The 21,270-nt window shown below is 38.1% G+C and overlaps 2 protein-coding genes across 2 annotated transcripts in view; both read right to left on the bottom strand.

The window, feature by feature from the left end:
* LOC137290217 (TBC1 domain family member 2B-like) overlaps positions 1-12,169 on the bottom strand; it is a 37,650-nt gene extending 25,481 nt beyond the window's left edge. The window contains exons 1-7 of the mRNA XM_067820959.1: positions 11,744-12,169; positions 9,454-9,595; positions 6,699-6,909; positions 5,236-5,531; positions 4,689-4,816; positions 3,664-3,795; positions 2,341-2,358 (exon numbers count right to left, since the gene is read on the bottom strand). Of these exons, the coding sequence (XP_067677060.1) occupies positions 2,341-2,358; positions 3,664-3,795; positions 4,689-4,816; positions 5,236-5,531; positions 6,699-6,909; positions 9,454-9,595; positions 11,744-12,144 (1,328 nt within the window). The 5' untranslated portion in view covers positions 12,145-12,169. The remainder of the gene's footprint in view (positions 1-2,340; positions 2,359-3,663; positions 3,796-4,688; positions 4,817-5,235; positions 5,532-6,698; positions 6,910-9,453; positions 9,596-11,743) is intronic.
* A 4,561-nt stretch (positions 12,170-16,730) lies between these two features.
* On the bottom strand, positions 16,731-17,834 carry LOC137290215 (uncharacterized). The gene has a single exon (XM_067820955.1). The coding sequence runs from the start codon at positions 17,768-17,770 to the stop codon at positions 16,814-16,816; it is 957 nt and encodes a 318-aa protein (XP_067677056.1). The 5' UTR covers positions 17,771-17,834; the 3' UTR covers positions 16,731-16,813.
* Between the last annotated feature and the right edge of the window lie 3,436 nt (positions 17,835-21,270).

The raw sequence follows: 21,270 nt of genomic DNA, 5'->3' as shown, positions 1-21,270 counted from the left end.
ATAGCTGCCACTGGTTTACAGATAAGTAAAATAATATAGAGCCTTAGGCCGTTATGATAAAATGATAACAAAATACCAAATAAGAAAAAATATGGTCTATTTTGGGCCTCCTGATTCCTCTAAATTTTCAAATATGAAACTAAAATTGATAATTCAAAGGGAGTTAATTCTGTTCTGGATGGCCCTGTATATTGTAGAATCTGAACCACATTGTGATATTCATATCACAGGATATGGTACCAACATATACTAGTTTACTGGGGTAGTATTGCAGAGCCCGTCTTACTACAAGATTGAGGTGCTGAAGACAAATCGGAACCAAATCTTCAAATGCCACCAGGCTAGATCATATATCGACACTTATGACAATACTGGAGTCCTGACAACCAAACAGTCTACCTCAGAGCATTCACAGATCTATTTGCACATGTTGAATGAACTAGTGAATAAAACTGATAAAGACACATTTTATTTGTAAGTACAAAAACTACAGACAGAAAGGAAATATTATAAAATATTTGATATCACATAAAAACATCTATACCTAACTACACTGAAAAGCTTTACTGAAAATTTATGATTGGTTCATAGCTGAAATCAAATATCAAAATATACTCACTTATTTAGCGACGATTTCAAAATACTCCAGAGAACATGATGCATGCTTTCTTGAAAATATTGCTAATTACCATCTAATCCTAGAGGTAAATTACAGGTTATAACAGGTTACAGTTTAAAAACAACTGAATTGCTAACAACCAAAACACAAAATGAAGTAGCTTTTTGAACTCATAAACATATTGATAAAATACACACAATTCACCAAAAGAACAAATGACGTTTGACAGATACAAAATTCTTGTGTCTGCACACGAATACCACAAACTAAGGGGGAAGTCAATACCTCTCACTGAAAAATGTCTACTTACTTAGTGACGTGCATCTGTAAAACATGCCATTCAGCAATCAGATCATCAAGGGAAGAACAATAATTTAATTTCGAAACATCTTTTTGATCATTCTGATGCAAATAAATATTATGCACTCCATGCATGACATCCATCATGCGATGAAAATGCGTATCATTCTACTCATTTAATCATTATCATGCATACAAATGATATATCATGTTCATATGTTTGATATATGTAACTCATTCACATTCATAACATAAGGAGTTAATCAGGAATACAAAATCGGCAGTCACATATCAAAAATAATATTTTTTAAAAGAATGGGTAAATATTTAAAAAGTCAATATTTTCAGAAAAGCAGAAGTTGTCAACAAATGGTTAACACTGAACTGTAACTTTATATGGCTCATGATTATGTTGAGCATAAGCAGTTAAGCATCTTTCTCCCAGCTGTGCCTGTAAGCAATCAAATAACTATACTAACAAGAATGAGGACAAGTTTAATTACAAAGTGGGAATTTTTACCTACTAAATATTTACTGCCATCCATGAGCTCAATACCTACCTCTGTGTAGGCCATTGATATATCCAAGCATATGTGCATTTCATTTCCGATATATGCAACTCAATAATGATACAATTCAGAGAGATGCCAAAACTAATTTAACCTAAAAAACTGAAGCAAAAATTTAGTATTTAGGTGCCAAACATGGTATTAACTTTTCCAAAGGGTCTTGATATTCAACAAAAATGTATAGATATTCTAAGAGCTTGTTATTAACTTTGTAGCCACCAAAATCAGTTTTAAGTATCCACATATAGCTTGATATATACTTACTAGTATATACTGTAGTTGAAAAGTTTTGTGTATGGTACTTATGCTATAAGATAACTTACCTTAATGTATTCTTTTGATTTTGCATGTTTTTACTGCTATTGTAGTCTTGTATTCTGGGTTGTTGTTTTTTTAATAATGAACGGGATGAAATAGCATGTGTTGGCATCTCTGAATTCATCAAAAAGTAGAGATATGTAACTCTTTCAGTTTGAGGAAATAGACATGACTCTTCAGTGACATGTTAATCACATGCATGAACAACTCTTTCATGACAAATGCAATCCATTCATGATATACGTAACTCATCAATGATATAAAGATGGGAAAATAAGGGAACATTTAAATATATTAATAATGGGTTCAATAAATTTAATTAATAAAAATCAAAGTTATAAAATATGCTAAGCTAAATGTACCTAACTATACTGCTGATTAGTTCCAGCTCTGGGCACATGGAAGTTTGATGCAAAATATCTGATTCTCTTCATTGAAGTTCCCTGTTTTCATCCCATCCTTATTCATGACAAACGAGAATGACACATGACAACCATAGGGGTAAATGTGGGCAACATGACAGGGAATGCTTACTTCACCATCTTGCCTTTCCTGAAAACAGCCAGACATTTACTGGAACTGTGTCATGCAGTTTACACAGAAGACATCAACTAGTACCAACATTACGGATATATGCATCAACATAGTTACTATGCAAACTGAGTTTTGATGTTGGGTATTCCAGTCAGTCAACATCAATCCAGTCGAATCACTACATGTCAGCTTTATGTTACGGTAGGGCTCAGAGGATTACCAGTTTGATGAAATCTATGAACATGGTTCCGCAGCTGACAAACCTATTATACACATAATTAGGGAAAACCAGTTTGATCTACACTCCAGTCAAAGGGCGATAACTCTGCACAGTAAACAGCAGTGATTCAGCCCAAATCTGTTATTACAGCTAGTGACAAATCAAAATCAGGGAGTGCAGTTTTAGGCCAATCACAGCGATATTCCAGCTATATGGCGGAGGTCTGCATAATAATTAAGTCTGGACTAGACAATCCAATGATCAACAGCACAAGCATCGACCTATGCATTGGGATATGATGACGTTTCAACCAGGTCATAAAGCCTGACCACCTGTTCCAGTTAGTCGCCTCTTCTGACAAGCACTGGTTGTGAAGATCTGTTCTAACCTGGATCTTCACGGGTTCTGTTTCTATGGTAACATAACACAAATGAAAAGAAACCAAATACAGCATGGCTGATAGATACATGAAATGATGTTAAACTAGATATTCAACTTTACTACTGGCCACGAACAAACAAAGGGACATAACTCTCATAAAGGTGTAAGACAAGTGTCCAAATCTGTATCAAAATCAACTGACCATATTTTCCCCTCCACCTAAGTCTTTCTCTAATGTGAAAAGCAACAAGATAGTCTCCTCCTCAGGTTAGATTTTCAAAGCTCTCTCAGCATTATGATTGTCATAAGGTATTGTTTATGTATGGGGACTTAGGATTATCTTAGTGTTTAGAAAGCTCTAGGCCCAGGACTCATCTCACTTGAGTTCCTTTTTCAATTCAAATGGAGTAATTAGCTTTTATCAAAATGGTATATTTCCTGGCATTAAGTGTTAGTCTATGCCTTGCCCTGGCAGGATAAGCTGTTTCTGGGTTCATGTGGTTTCCCTGATTATGAGTCTTGTTCTGTCAGCGCTCTGTACCTTTGTATGTGAGTTTATTGTTATTAGAAAATATATCACAGTAGAAAATAACATGCCAAAACAGTGTTAATGTAGTAAACCACACATTCTTGAAAGTAATTATTCTGCCGTTCTTGCATACAAATCAAACCTCATTTCTGCGAGGAAATAGCAAATGAAGCTGTCTGGACGTTAGACTTACTTTGCATTTTGTTTGAGTTGTGAGCACTCCTCATCCATACTGGACATGCTATGCCTCATCTCCACAATGTGCTTGTCTCTCTGACGTAGCATCTCATCCCGGTCTTCACTAGATTTCGAGCCCACTTCTCTCCTATTACAACAAATAAAACACTTGAAAACACAGAAAGAAAGTCACAGGCCAACAGAAAAATATCCCAAACATGAATAATATTGTATTGGGACTATACCCCTAATACAAATGCAGTGGGTATAAATTCCCCCAGTACACCTCCATGGTGTACCTATTCCACAGTACACCTCCATGGTGTATGTATTCACCCAGAAGACCTACACACTGTATATATTCCCCAGTACACTTACATGGTGTATCTATTCCAAGTAACATACATGGAGTATCTATTCCCCAGTACACCTACATAGTGTAAAAATTCTCCTAGTACACCACCTAGTACATGGTGTATCTATTAACCTAGTACACCTACATGGTGTACCTATTCCCCCAGTACACCTGCATGGTGTATCTATTCCCAGTACACCTACATGGTGCATCTTTGCAACAGTACACCTGCACGGTGTATCTATTCACACAGAAGACTTACAAAGTGTATTTATTTCCCTTTACACCTGCATGGTGTATCTATTCACAGTACACATACATGGAGTATCTATTCCCCTGTACATCTACGTGGTGTATCTATTCACACAGAAGATCTACACAGTGTATTTATTCCCCAGTACACCTACATAGTGTATTTATTCCCCAGTACACCTACATGGTGTATGTATTCACCCAGAAGACACACACAGTGTATTTATTTCCCAATACACCTGCATTGTATTAACCTATTAACCTAGCACACCAGCATGATGTATCTATTCCCCATGTCGTATCTTTGCAACAATACACCTACATGGTGTATCTGCATCCCCAGTACACATACACCTATTCCCAAGTACACCTGCATGGTGTACCTACTCTCCCTGTACAACTACATGGTGTAATTATTTCCCCAGTACACCTACATTGTGTTTATCTCTGTCCTCTGTACATCAACTTGCTTCTGCAGAAGTTTAACAATCTCACGGTGGGCCTGGAGCTCCTCTTCTGTGGCCTGCAGGTCATCACGGGCCGTTATAAGGTCCTCGTTTATCTGAAAAAATAGCGAGTGAATGAGTGAATGAGTGTTATTAGGTCCTTGTTACCTTTTACATGGTTGAAAATGGCTTCTAAATGAAATTATTTATGACACTGTGGAGCTTATTGAATGAAAGTTTGGATGATCCTTTCTCAAAAAAATTATGATGACTAGTGAACATGTGAACCAACGGTTCATGACACACAACAGGTAACCAAAAATCATACTTTCCTCACAGAAATAACAAAATAAAACATTTCCCTCAGTTAATTCAACTAATAAAATCAAAGAAACTACACCTACATTTCAAACTATTACGAGGCTTCATGGCTCTGGCATACACACGGAAAATGCCAGGGACTATGTTTTAAGAATGCAAGGCTTTTCTTCCTACTGCGAACAGTGAGTGTGATACATTTAAGATGTTTACTTACATGTTTACAGCGAACACAGGTAGGGAAGACAACCTTATTTCGTTGATCCTTATAAACCCCTTCTGTTACAGTGTTGCTTCTCTTGGATGCCAGCTTCTTGAAGGTGGACATGAATTTCCCCTGGGGGTTCGACTTGGAGACTGGGGACGTGGGAGACTGGAGGTCTGGGCAAGATCTGGAGGGGGCTGCGGTACTATTGGGGGACAACAGAGTTTCTGTGGGAGGGGCCTCACTCTCCACTAACGTCCAGTCTTCACGTAATGATCCTTGATCTGTAGATGGTGGGCCTTGACTTTCTGGAACATTGTGTTATACTGTCACAATATCAACAGCTCACAGCTCACAGCTCACAGCTCATCTCCAACTACACTGGTGTTGCAGCAACATATTCTAAGGGTGCAGGTACTCAACAGACATTTACGTATTTCAATTACTAGTTCAAATTTGGATACCAAAATTTGTCCACTCTATGCCAGCGGTCTACAGATATTTCAGTCTCACCATCCAATCATTGACATCACCTTGACTAATACATTTTCTGATACAGCGGGCATTACGTTAATGGAAAGCAATGTCCCTTAGTGCTTACATCAACAAAGGAAGTAACTAATCACATTTATATTGACAGTAAGAGGGTATGAGGAAATGTATCAACACAAATCTGTCACAGCATAATGCCACTTATTACCATTGGGATTTTAACCTTGGGTTATGGCTTAAATGACTCAAACATAAAAACAGGTAGCATTGAGAACAGAAATCTGATAACACTGGTGTTGTATTTTACCAGGTTATATCTACAATTCCAAATTAAAACACCATATCGATTAACACTGATAACTATAACAAACATGTGTTTTGAAACAGCAGTAAGTTTGTCTGTAATGTTACATATTTTGAGAAACAACTCACCTGTAGAATGACTGTATGATGGCAAAAGTTGGTTTGTTTATTTTGAATTGGTTTATCAAAGTATTAATTTACTGTTTGATTTAAAAGCAACGTTTCACAAAAACTCTAATGACATGGCAAGAAACACTCAAATGGCTATAATTCCAATCCAAATCCTCACATTTGAACCACTGATGCCAACTAGGAAAGAATTTGCTGTAATGCTTATTTCTAGAAGACCCCTGAAATTATTGCAGACACAATGGACAATTAATTATTGTTTCTAAACACTGCTGTCAGCCATACATACATAATAGCTATAGGACAGGGGCCTGCAAATAACCGAACAGGAGCTGGACAGTCCAGCAATATTGTGAATGAAGATCCATGTCAGGATCATCTAATCACTTATCAACCAAGTCATCAGCTCTGAGCACCAAAAGTAAGAGCTTGTTAACTTGCTCATATTATCAAACATTTGCTCAGACATGATTATTTAAACATCTCAGTGACACAGTAGGACACTGCTAAGAAAACAGTCTTAAGACTAATAAATCAGTAAATTTACTGACCTTTGTTTCCCTGTCCTGAGATTTTGAAGTTGGACCTGATACTAATCATAGCATCACGGATCTCTCTCTTCAGATTCCACTGAGGTATTTTGTTCCCTGTGTAACTCTGCTCCACTTGGATGTTGTCCATAGGAGCCTCCCCGGTGACTCTGCCACCACCATCCTCGTCATCAACATCATCACCTACCAGGCCACTGATCTGAAGTCTCTTCTGGGGAACAAAGGTTTCATATTTGAGTTTTTCTAACATTTTGTCACGCTGCAGTGTAAAAGTATTAGTAACAAATATAGATGATACATTAGTCTTGGCTTTTTTCAATACACACACATGTCAAGATGTCATCAAATAAAAACAGTGGAAATTCTACAAAAAGTGGTGTAAGCCATGTCATGTGAAATCCTATTGTCCATCAATAAAATACATATTTTACTACCAGTTGGGGTCAAAGTGAAAATACTGCACGATAAATTTCTTCACTTGCTAAATTTACTTGGTTTGTAAACGTTCACTCATAATCCTAACTACTTTATAATCGTACTTGTGCGCATTTTGAAATTTAATAAAAAGAAGAGATCTGCGAATGTATAACAGGAATGTAATATCTAGACATTTTATAGTTTGCGTATATGAATCATAATTAACACACACGTCCTAGTGTAAGTCCTCTGTATCATTACACTTCACGACAGAAACAATGATTCTGTTGAAAGCTACAACAACTTAATAAAAACAAAATGCAAATATTATAATTAAAACAAATTAACGTTCTAGGAGCAATGTCAGGCTAATACCTTGTTCGAAGAATGTATCCATGAATATCCACAAAAACGAGTGATACATGAATATAATTCATCTGCAGATTTCCCAAGTGATGTGACTTTTAACAGTCTAATATACGAAAACATGATGTATCGTTTCTAGTTTTTCACATTGCTGTACAGTCTCATTGGTCACCCAAGATAGCACACCTGGCAACTAATTGCATAATGTGCGTCATTCTTTTAAAGAAGGAATTTAGTTAGCCAATAATGAGCAATCAATCAACGTATTGGTGGTTAATCCTTTGAAAGAAGGGTGTTGTTTTTACATAGACACAGACACAAGAGAGTGTATTCAATATAGATTAGTAAATGTACATACATAAACACTACCTTTTGACAAATCCCCCATTTAAATCCCCATAAAACTAATTAATCAATCAGCGTGTTATCGATTAATCTTTTGTTCGATCCAGACACAAGAAACGCCAAATGGGGACCTTTGTTGGGTAATCTAAGTGGCATTACCACTAATTATACCTGTTATAAATTCATTAACTGAGCATCAAGTGAATGAAAACAAAGAACGTGTAGGTTTGTACCACCTTACACGGATTACAACCTAGTGACACCAAGTGATTTTGACAGAATCGTCTATGAAAAACAAGTGTTGTAACTCGGAAACTAGGCAAAGAAGGAGACTAAATGATGGTAGTTTGTGAGAACATATAGCTTTCATTTTTCAAAACAGCTGCTGCGATTTCAGGTTTGTACAAACCTGTAAACGAAATAATTTACCCCCTGAAATGTAGATGAATTCTGCACAGACCCTCATTTCTATACCCACGATGTAAGGTAATTAAAGATAGAAATGAGCAGTTTTAATGACGGGGTTTCATTAATAACAATGTCAATGAGTGATTTAGGTATTTGCACCCCCTAGAGTATATGTCATCTTTAAGGTGAGCTAGCAGTTTGGTCAAAATTGTCTCTGACACATAGAGTGTAAGAAATATTAATCTCAAAAGGATTAAATTAACAAAAGACATAAACATGGCAAACATACAATCAGAGAAAGGATCTTGATTATGTACAAAATGCCCATACCTTTCACAGTACGTTCATTTAAATATCTAACAATCAATGTCCTTTTCACTTGCTTAAAACAAAGAGTAGAGAGCTCTGTAGACTAAAATATCACCATTATGGAACACACAGTAACTGCTGAGTATTATGCCACTGAAATGTTTTACGTTGTTCACAGGTAAAGAACATCAAATGATGTACCCTCAAAGTCTACAATAAGGGTACATCAACCCATGGGCCCAAAGGGACCAGCGAACAACATATTTTTCTTGCCAAACACCTCAAAGTTAATTTTGAAGTGTTTCAACCATGGGTACAAACCTTTTGTAGCCATAGCTAGATTTTGCAGGCAACACAAAAAGTAGAGGTAGAATTACCCCCTTCCATTGATTTGCATTCGCAAAACATCAGTAATGTCTGTACATCTTACATGATTCAAAGTTATTCAAGATAAAGAATTACTACCACAAAGTACCAAATGAGTTCAGCATTCCAAGCGGGGTACACAGAAATGTTATTTAGCATTCAAAGCTGGGTACATTGAAAATAATAGAAGAGTGGTCAGCCAATCAGACAAAAGACATTTATGTGTGAGGTGAGATAATATAAGATGTACATTTCAGAAAGCAGCCAATGAAATAACTTACTAGAAAATCATTTGTCCCTACACATAGCTACTAACTTTACAATAAACAATGAACTATTACATGTAACATTTAGTAGATGGTATTTTATATATACATGTAATCACTCATTGCTATGATTTTTTAAATTTAGCAAATATGTTTATACCAAACATGTTTACATGCCGAACTGACGAATATAACAATATAACATTTACTGTACATTAGTGTACAACAAGTGTGCATAAGTGTGACCTTTGGGCGGTCATAACCATGGTATATTATACCTTGACTGTCCACTGAACCCGCTCTGATGATATGGTGGTTCGCTTCTGGCTGTACTCTCGTCTCTTTCTCTGCAGTTCCTGCAGCCAGTACACCATCTTGTGCCGCTCCTGGGCATCCAGGTAGTGGATCTTACCTTCAGACCTGAAAAAAGCACTTGAAATAAATGCCAAGCTGTTTACATACATATCTAAGAACATAACAAACGGTAGCCTAGTGGTTAAAGTGTTTGCTTGTCATGCCAAAGACACAGGTTCAATTCCCCACATGGGTACAAAGTGTGAAGCCCTTTTCTCAGCTAAAACTTTACTATTTTAAGCACGGTACTTGAGCTGTCAGTTCTGATAAACTTAAAGATATCATGGTGACAAGAATTATTGAAATACGCAATAACTTTCAGTCAGTGTTTATTAGATATGCTTGGAAATTAACTTAAAACTTAAAATATGACAATATTGTTATATTCTTTACTTATGTGTGTTTTGTGAAGTAATAAGCACACATACAGATTTAAGCATATGAATAGTCTGAAATGTTTGGAAACCAGTTCTGCCTTGGATCGGTATCGGCTGCTTCGTTTCAAGGGAGGTAAACCCAAGCACAAAATATTGGACTTTTGATTTGCCATCATATGCTTATAATTCTGTTTATAATTCTGGATTTTTTTAGTCAGCAATGCATTTTATATATCATGAATAAGTGATAAATGTGTTTTAATTATGTTTGATTTTTTGGCAAGCAAATTACATGAGTTTGCAAGTTCTAATTAATAAATTCTTGCATTATATTTAATAAATTTCTCATATCTTTATCATTACTAATATTCTGCCATATTCCTCTTTCAATAACATATTTTCATATCTAAAATTTCTTTACAACAAACATCACAATACTAGGCAGAAGCAAGCATACTGTTGTTGAAGCAAGCCGCATTCATCTTTATCCTAAGTAATTCATTGTTGTTGAATGCCAGAGGTGACAGTTGTCACTTCCTGCTGTGAGTCTTCGCTATTGAGCAATTCACCTAGTCTTTTTTCCTTTTTCTACAATGTCTCCAGCTGAGAAAAATTAACAGATAAATTTACTATTCAATTCATATATGTTCACATGATGCCACCAATCCTGCCACTTCACCTAGTCTTTTTTCCTTTTTCTACAATGTCTCCAGCTGAGAAAAATTAACAGATAAATTTACTATTCAATTCATATATGTTCACATGATGCCACCAATCCTGCCACTGACAGATTCCAATTCTTTTCAGGCTTTCTAATTTGACAGTTCTTTAATAAATACAACATTTCAAAATTTGTAACCAGTCTTTTTCATAAGGTGGCACAGTACTTGCAAATGTATGACACATATCTTTTGTTGACTAGTATGATCCATGGCTCTTCATTTCTGTGGCATCAAAACACAAGCGGATTATTTTCTTCACAATGCTTATTCTAACTATTAGTAGCAGCAATGACAGTGTCTCTTGTTGACTGGGAGCAAACCTCTCTCCTACCCAGTTTTCCCTGCTGCCATGTACCTGTGTCATATCGTCATAATCTGACACAGTCCAGTCATGTTTTTCATCAATCATAATTTTGGATGAATCCACATGTTCAGATAAACAAGAAGTCATGAAATGTTCACTTTTCATCGAAAATAACCTTTAATGTAAAAAACTATTGACAACGGCATATTTTCCAGCCACGGTGTGTGAGCAAGCCATGCAAGCACTACTTTCATACAGCGTTTTGATGCACCTCACTGACACATCTGTAGCAATACATCTACAAAATTATGCAAAACTGTATCTAAATTACACCAAAAGGCTTACATTAAGCCAATCTGTTACTATTTCAAGTGAAGAGTCTGCAACAGTGAGTGCAGTCACCGTAGGAGACCAATTTCTCACAGGAGGGCAGACCTAAGTAAGCCAAGGGTGTCAGTTATTGTTTACAAACAATGCTTCAAAACCATCAAGTTACTGTCCTTTTAAATAACTTTCATTACTTCCGCATGTAACTGTGTATCACAGTCTAAATACATCTCCCCTGTTTTCTAAGAATGTAAGAGAATCATCCTCACGTGACTTGCCAGGTGCATCAAGGAAATATTTAATTACATTCTTAGATTAATTAAAATATTGATGTAATTTTACGACTCTGCCATATGTCATGAAGTGTACTAGTCCAGAAATACATCTTGAATTATTTCTTAGTTATTATGCATTGCTTATAGATCTATGAAGAAGTAGTTCATATATTGTTAACTTATAAGATATGGTTGTTGAGACTGCGTACCTGATTTCAAATAAACCGGGCTTATCCGTGACATTTGGGTCAAATGTAAAGAAAGCATTCGAAATGTCAATCTCTCCCAGTGGCAGCAAGTCTTGGGGGTTGCGATAATAGTACAGTTTGCACGTGTCATCGCCGAAAACAAACCAAAACAGTCTGCTAGTTTTCACGAAGCCCAATGCACCAACTTTGGCCAGCCATCCGCTAAGACGAGTTTCTTCCGGGTAAGAACATTCGCTGGATTTACGTTGGGTCTGTGCAGACTCGGTTTTATTGCTTGATGGAGTAATTTGGTCCTCCTGTGAACCGACATCGTCGCTGTTACTTTTTTCTGTCGATGAATTAATTGATGACGGGACACCAGAAACTTCTGTGTCTTGGGGCACTCCCCCTATACCCGCCATATTGGCTCAGTTCCCTTGTTTACTTCCGTTGAAAAGGCGCTCGAAACAACACAGTTATGTCCCTTACATTACTACCTTTGAAGGCATTAGATTAGAGAGACGTTTGTCTCACAGTCCCTGAACCACATTATTTTCCCTACTGCCAAGCCCAACCTGCAGCGCTAAAGCCCTAAATGAAGCAAGTCTAGTTTCCCCAGGTTCTGAATCTCTGGGCACTTTTTCAGTTATTATGGGTTTGTTACTGTCAAAAAATTAGTTTAAGAGAATGAGTGAGGGAGTTGGGTGTTAAAGAGACTTAACCGCGTTAAATGAGTGTTTGTGTAACGCGTTTATCGCCTGACTCTACTTCGAGCCTTCGGGCATCAGCACTGTCAGGAGTAGTGAATGGGTGAGTTTAGTTTTACGCCGCACTCCGCAATATTCCAGTTACATGGCGCCGGTCTTTAAATAATCGAGCCAGGACCAGTCAATCCAGTCACGATCTGCGCAATTGAGAACCGATGGCATGAGTCAATCAAGTCAGAGAGCCTGACCACCCGTTCCCGTTAGCCGCCTCTTACGACAAAGAGTTGCCTTTTATGCATGCCGAAGACCCAGTTCTTCACGTGTCTGTTAGTTGAACATTAGTAGATAAAATGTTATCAACATGCATATTTGATCTATTTTGAGTATGGTAAGCTATTACAGTGCACAGTATTGAGCTACACTAGCTGGTACCAACACTGTAAAAAAATCTCGTATTATGCAATACACTGGTCTATGGATGAACGTGGGGTTTGTATGGGTACATCTACAGGTTCGCACACTGGGTACAAACAGGTGGGGTTACAAATGTGCACATCACATCACATACCGACCCAGGCACATTAGACAACTAACGTCTAACAGATACATGAACGATTTTTTAGTACAATTAATATTGTGTTGTTTTTTGTTTAAACATGTTATAGAATGGTCTGCAAGGCAATATTATTATGTTCTGAACTCCGTCAAAACGAGCTGCGTTCTGTTTTATTTGTTGTTTACGCTGCGTGCACTCACCAATGTTCAAGCTACATGGCTTTGATCGGTCTGTAAATAATGAAACCTGGCCCCGATTTTTTTAAACAAACTTAAATTTTTAATCAAATCTCAAACTGAGTTTGATAATTTGAAACAGCTGAATTTCTAACTCAACTGCATTTTTTAAATATAAAAGTCCAAACAACTGAAGAAATCTGTCCTCCAAACTCACATTGTCTACTGAGTTTGAGTTTGTGATAGTGATATTCGTTCATTCTAGAAAATGCATGTGTCTGCGTTTCCTCAAATTTGAACAAAAACTTGAACTTAAGTCAAAACTTAGACTTAAGTTTGTTTCGAGAAATCGGGGCCTGGACCAGACAACCCATGGACTAACGTCTTTAGCATTGACTTATGCAGCCAGGATTCTACATCATCCGCCAACAAACCCGGATAGCATAACCAACCGTTAGTCCTTTGTTACGACATTTATGAGTGGAAATATACATAAGTGTTTAAGTCAGTGATGACATCCTCAAAAGCCTGAAATCTGTCTATAGTCAGTACTGGCATTAAGAAATCGTGATTATTTTCTTTGAACATTGGTAATCTACAACTGTATATGGTCTCCCTGGTTTGAATTATTTCGATGCATCCACACATATTAAAGATGACAGGGACAGTCTGGATGCATCACGAATATTTCGGTCCCTTAATTCATGGTCAGATATTGACCGAAGGTTTATCAGATAAGGACACTGAACTTTGATAAGTTGATAACCCTGAAATTAAATAAATTAGCAACACTACAGTGGAAAATAGGGTCAATGCTTGTCCTCGCTGAGTGTAAAACCTGAATAGTAACGAGCGGAGTATTGCACTGCATTCAGTTTATACGTATCAATTCCTTTAAAGTTTGTTGCTTTTAAGTTTCGTTTCATAACAAGCGTTGACAGCACGGAAGGTTGGTGATTGTGTTTGAAATATGTTGGCTGGATAACTGTCCATATACACTCCATACTCTAACGCTACTACCCAGTGGGGTAGCCTCGTTGTGAGTGTTCGCAGACAACATTGAAATACCCGGCATGGGTACAATTAACGTATCGAGAGATTACGAACTTCTTTGATGACATTATGAAAGTATTTTGTAAGGTTTCAAAATTGTCGACGTAAACATTCAGAGTATGAAACGGCATGTGTTGTGGTGTGTTGCATGGTCCGTGTTGTGTTACCCGCAAGCGTGCTTCATAATACCATGTCTATAATCTATCTTTTGTCAGCCTCATTATCCTAGGTAGGTATATCATATATTACATCACCATCTACTTATGGGTCTTATTGTTCTGTCAAAGGAAACACAACTGTGACGTATTTTGTTGAGATGACACCGTGTCCCCGAGACAACGCCAGGAGCAAGTGGTGGTTCCATGCCTGTGGGGGAATTAAGATGGAATATTACCGTAGTTAATTAATATTTCAACAAAAAAAGGCACACAGATGGTTGGGATGTCAGTATCTAGATGTGGGCCGGACAGAGCACTAGCCCTGTCGCTCTGTCGCTCAACGCTCAGCTGCGATGATAGGACGTCATGTACTTAGTCGTACCATAATCGACCGACATTTGGTTCCCGGAACAGTTACTTTATTTGAAACTCTGAATCTGCAGAATACCCTTAATGCAAATGGTGCCCAAAACAACCCTAAAAAGTCCTAAATGTCTTTAACTTGCCAAATCATTGTGGACTTGAGTTAATGAATTATTCAATAGGGACTGGTATGGTTAAAAATACGTTATACTACTGAGGGTAATACAATAAGGCCTTACACCGCTGTCAGCAAATATTCAAAATATAAATGGATACATGAAAGGCTTTAGAATTGTACCTATGTGGAAAATGGAATCGGGTAATTGAACATGGTAAACTTGTTTCCACATGCCTGTATTCAACAACCTGTCGGTTGTACTGTCAGCCATTATTTGTGCTTTTACCAGAATAGAAGCACTGAGACGGGGAAATACTGCGAATGGCCGACAAGAGGTGATATATGGTAGCACTGATCAGTTACGTGCTTTATTAGGAATTTGTAGACTATTTGTAACAATTTGCAGCATGTTTCTAGAGTGTATATAAGACCACAGCAATAATCCACTTGACCTGTAAATAGCACCGAGGTTAGCTTTACGTCAAACTCTGCAATATTCAAGTTATATGGCGCCGATATGTAAATAATCGAGTCTGGACCAGTCGATCCAGTGATCAACAACATCAGCATCGAGTTAGGCAATTGGAATACGATGAGATGAGTCAACCAAGTCATCGAGTCTGACCACCTGATCCCTTTAGTCGCCTCTTACGACAACAATGGGTTACTGAGGATCAATAACAGGGACGGGACGGGGTGTATGGTTGGTTCAACGAAGCAAATAACAATATTACGCGTGTAAAGAATCAAAACAAAGAATAGACTTAACAAACCAAGAACCATTTTAACAACAACCACATTTTTTTATTAATCGAAATATATCATGGAAAAGGAGTACTTTCTTGATATAAATAGTAACTTCACTTTCAGACAGGGAGCGTTTCCTAATAGGACACTGCCATACTAACTGTACGTTTGGGATGAAGTTGAATTCGAAACAACACACAGTTTACACACAACACGCACCTTTAAAGTTTAATTAACGTGTAGGCAGTGAAATAAGGATTAAAACGAAACAACATACATAGTTACTTCTATCCTCACACATTATGCAAATGTGCAAATCAATATTCAACAGATCACAATTGTATTGACATGTATAAAAGATGGCTGACAAATATCACTAATTATTATATAATTTGTCGTGTCAAATCTAGGTGAGGTCAGTCAAGGCGCAGCAGAATGCCATGAAATACTTAGTAAACACTCGTGTAAACAAATGAATGCCACATAGAAATAATCAAATAAATATGTAAATCACATCGATGACGTAGAAGGACCCCTGAATACCAGATTCCCTATTAAGAGATCGCTTAAAACGATATTTCATCTAATGTGATCGATGATGTTGCACTCTGCTGCTGCAGCACAACGAAATGCCGTTACAGAATCCCACCATGTATAAAATATATGTAATAATAAAAATGAAAATATACAGATTATGACCTATATATCATTCGAAGTTGTCGGATTTTGGGGGATAGTCATATATTACTGCATATGCTGATTTATCATCATTTAGCATGAGCGAAACATTTTACAGAGCCAGTTAGCTGATATGAAATGGTCTCCCCTTAAGTGACGAAGATATTTCAATCAGGCCCGAATAAAATCTGGTAGTTCGAAATCTTTAAACATGTATTAGAAATACTAATGCTAAAGGACCGTTCATAATTTATGGGTTGGGGTAGTGCGGGGTGTGTGAGGGTGGTGGTGGTGATGATGCACAAAGTAAGTGATCCCCCTGCTTGTCATGTACAAAATCAGAGCCCGCCCCTGCAGAAAATGTGTACAAAATTGACATTCCTCTCTCTCTCTCTCTCTCTCTCACACACACACACACACATGCACGCACACACACGCACGCACGCACACACACACACACACACAAATCATCACCCACTAGCCATAAATTATGAACGGTCCCCAAAATTTAAACCCGCATGCACATTTGACGTTTTCATTGTTGTTGTTTCTTCAGTTCCATTAGTAGAGTGTCTATGTCAGTGGCAGGTGTCCGACAGTGAGTAGTGTACCAATCACGAGAAGGCAATGCCCCTTGACAAATCCCTTGCTTATATACATGCATGATACAATCAGCAAATTTCGCGAGAAAATCGTCGTCCTCATTAAGTTTTTGCCTCATGCTCTTGGGAATCTCCAGTTGCACTGACGGTATGCCCATCATGGCAGATTGGGTTGACAGAGTGAACACAGATTGGTCTAGCCTAAATCCGGACATCTCTGGGTCCATGTCTACCGTAAAACGCATGCCATTTTTCACAATTCCCATGGGTCCAAACATATTTGTGAAACTTTGTTCATAACCTTTTCTTAATCTTGTTACAATTTCCTTATCCTTCCACAGTGCTTTCATACCACCCATACCTACATCTAACGCCAAGTCGCCTTTTCTGTCCCGCTTTCCATGAATATCAACATGAAGGATTGGTTGTTTGACGTCACATCCGTAAGACCCAAATGACTCCAAAGCTTGATGCCATGGGGACAAACCAAATAGTTCCTTTGGTAAGAAGTTTGGATCTAAGTTTCTTTCATCGTATGGTCTTGTCCGTGGAACATTCCAGACCATAAAACTGGCCGGGACGCCGAACACCGTCGACATACGCTTCGCCAGCTTCAAAACGATTTCCGATACCCAGACTTCATCTATATGTTTCTCTTTCTTCACACCGTCCCACCCACCTCTCCATAACGCAATCCCGTGCGGAGCGGTCAGAAGTAGTGGTCCACCTAGTTCAAATATATACGTTGACGGGTCACTTTGTGTCATTACTGTAGTATCCTTGTTGCTTTCCTTGGCGTCGTCTTTCAAATGGTTGGAAGCAGCTTGTGTAGAGTTCCGGAACGCGATGCATAAGATCCGTGCTGCACGTGCGTGTCTTGCGAACAGCATAGCGTCATGACACACTGAGGTTACATATGCCGGCTGCGTCTCCGGTGTAAAGATCAATCCAGACCCATAGTTGCATCTGTTCCAACAGAGGGGTAAGGCATAATATACACTTCTTGGCCGTATGTAACGGTACTTTGGTATCTTTGAATGTCAATCAATTCACCCTTTGTGAAAATGTACCTTTAAGCCTATGGGGGACCGTTCATAATTTATGGCTTGTGGGGTGGTGGTGGTGGTGGTTATGATTTTAAGGGGTAGGGGGTGAGGTTTGAGTTTTTCACCCATTTGTTCTGGGGAGATGGTGAGTCATCAATTTTGTACACGTTCTGGTGGGGGGAAGGGAGGGGGGGCGCTCTGTGTCTGTGTGTGTGTGTGTGAGAGAGAGAGAGAGAGAGAGAGAATTATGAACGGTCCCTAAGGTAACCAGGTAACCAGTAACCACTCAGACATCGAACCTGGGTCTTCGGCGTGATGAACGAACGCTTTATCCACTACGTTACCCAACCGCTCTTAAAGATGGATGAATTTCTTTATTATAGAATATTCATCTACACGATTACCAAGAAATACAACGTTAACGTCCTGACTATACAATGAGTTTTCACAAGAGCTCGACAGATATGGAATCAATCCATACTGGACGACCCCGGGAGTGATATTGCTGGAATACTGCTAAAACCAGCGTAAACTCAATATTGGACGATCCTTAGATATGTCATTATCCATTTTCATTGGCGTCATTTTCTATGGGCGGCTAGTGTCTGAAATTAGTCCCTTTGTGCATCTTCCGGGCGTGTTAACGGAAAGTTGAGTTTGAGTCTACACACATGGACGATTATAATACAGTTTCGATGGTTTGAGTTTTTCAAATGCATATTTGTTCATTACATTATTACTGACAGACAGAAAAAAATCACAGCACCAAATTCAAAGGGTCATTTGCTTTACATTTTGCCTCATTAAAATACGCTTATTATGTTGCTACTGCACTTATCATTTTAGCTCAGATTCTGAGGCCATGATAACTTTGTGTGTTTGAAAGGATCTTTACAGATTGCTAAGACAGTTGGTGATTGATTCATTACTTTCTTATAGTTAAAATCTTACTAAAACGACGATGACAAATTTCTTAAAAAATGTAGTGAGTGACTGAGTGCGTGAATGAGTGAGTTTAGTTTTACCTCGCTTGTATCAATATTCCAGCAATATAACGGCGGGGATACCAGGAATGGGCTTCACACATTGTACCCTAGTGGAGAATCGAACCCGGATCTTCGGCGTGATAAGCGAACGCTTTATCCACTTGGCTACCCCACTAGCTGCCCCTTCAATTTTTAGTGCTGTTCTTGGTCCTAAAGTTCCGGGTATATCTCTTCAGTCTTTCTGTACAATGTGTCGAATGTTAGCGGAGGAACAAATGCTTACCTTGACTTTCTGTCCTTTACAGTGAGTGATTTGGGTTTTACGCCGCACTCAGCAATATTCCAGCTATATGGCGGCGGTCTGTAAATAACTGAGTCTGGACCAGAAATCAAGAGATAAATAGCATGAACATCAATCTGCGCAAATGGGAAACGATGAGATGTGTCAACCAACCCCGGACCTTCACGGGTCTTTCCTTTACAGCTAATACACCCCATATTAAAAAAGATAAGAGCACACTAAAGATTTGTTGCGTTGGCGGAACCCACGGCCCATACAAATACCTGGGCCTAGATTTTCGAAGCACTCTTAGCGCGAAGATAGTCTGCGTTAATTAGTTAATCTTAATGTATGGCACTGATAAGATAAAGCGCACACGCCCCCTTCCCTAAACGTAACATATATTACTAGACCTTCGTCACAACCCTTGTATTTGTACGCCATCCAAACATGTGCTACATGTGCTCTCTCTACGTGCTAAAAGAATACACATGCCCTATCGGTCTGTTAAATGCGATGCCATGACAGCAATTGTCATGGGAACCATTTAGTGCATGGTACAAACGGATTTGTTCTGATTCGGGATTCGAAGGTCAGTTGCAGGTTACCCGTTCACAACTGCAACAGCAAGATAGACTTCCTCATGTCAGCATTACGCTTACAGCAGTTCATGAGAACTAAATTCCATGTATACCTACAGTCAACTTGCACACCGTAAGCTTGTAGCGGGAGTAGTGCTTATCCAGCGTTATCGCGGACTAAAGTGTGACTAGTTGTAGACTGCCACAACTGCACAATGTATACCTTGAACCGTGTGACCTGGGTCGGTATTTTCATCATCTAATAACTGAGACTCTTAGTCAATAATGGGAAATGGGATGGCTAAGTCATTAGGATGACTGCATCCACGTCGAGGTAAATCGTGCAATCAGCGCTTGTGCTAAATTAACCCGTTAAGCATTATTCAGCAAAATCACAACGCCTACCTGAATACTAGTTCTTCAACTAGTACTAAATGGCACATTAATCATCAGTTTATATCATTACAAATTTTCAATCCCGTGGTTGGATAACTATACGAAAAACATCTATTTCATGTCAGAAACAACTCGTAGGTGTTACATATTTCGGTTGAATTCCGATCCATCTTTTCAAAATACCGAGTCACCAACTCAAAGGACGTGCGAAGTTCGTTGTATTGAACTCAAATTATAAACTTAATATGCTCATACTAATACACATACGTTTCTAAAAATCCTGATAAATAGGTTAACACCCTTACCATGCTGCAACGGTTGCCTGCTTTACTGATATCTTGGTGGCTTCGTCCTTTCATTCACATCACTTCAAACTACAGTGCATACACGCCGGAATTTCTAGGGAGTTACTCTATTCGGTTCAGTAAATTCATCACAAAGAAAAGTATTTTCTGACGTCCTGAATGTCACAAACAGGACTGTTTTATCGCATATCCTGCTTAATACCTAACAGATAGGTGTTATAAAATTTCGGACTGTGTATAGTGGATAAAAACGAAATATTGCTGTAATATACAAATGATTTATACAGAACACTTTATTTGTAAACTTAAGAAACTGTATCGGAACGTCGGATTAGCTGAATAAAGTTTGTCCTTATCCGACTCTCCAACTTCTAAAAATGCATTTCAAAGAATTTAGAAAGTTATGATCAGTAATGAGAGCTGAATACATTAAACATCCGACACATCCGACCTTACATATTGGTTAAGTACAGTACTGTACAGATGCACAATGTAACTACGATTTCCAAACCTTTTATATATATATCCACTGCCTGGTCTAAACTCATAATTCTAATAATCATAGCGAGATCTATACTATACCATTAAAGAAATTAGGGGATAATCCATTTTGCGAGGATGCCACTAGCCAATGCCAATGTATATGAGAAAATGTCACCTATATTCATACAGATGAAACTCTTTCAAAGGAATGGAATAAATTCTTACAATTTATCTTCATAATCTGTTTCCCTTTTGTTCCATCATTTGCATTTTATCAATCTTGTAAATCTAGTATCCCCTACTTTTTAATGGT

This window comes from Haliotis asinina, chromosome 7 (assembly GCF_037392515.1).
Source record: "Haliotis asinina isolate JCU_RB_2024 chromosome 7, JCU_Hal_asi_v2, whole genome shotgun sequence".
Taxonomy (NCBI): Eukaryota; Metazoa; Mollusca; class Gastropoda; order Lepetellida; family Haliotidae; genus Haliotis; species Haliotis asinina.
Note: the sequence above shows the minus strand (reverse complement) of the source record. Positions and strands in the feature narration are given on the sequence as shown.

Excerpts from the sequence above, each read along its gene's own strand:
- LOC137290215 (XM_067820955.1), bottom strand. The coding sequence starts at position 17,770 with ATGCTGTTCGCAAGACACGCACGTGCAGCACGGATCTTATGCATCGCG.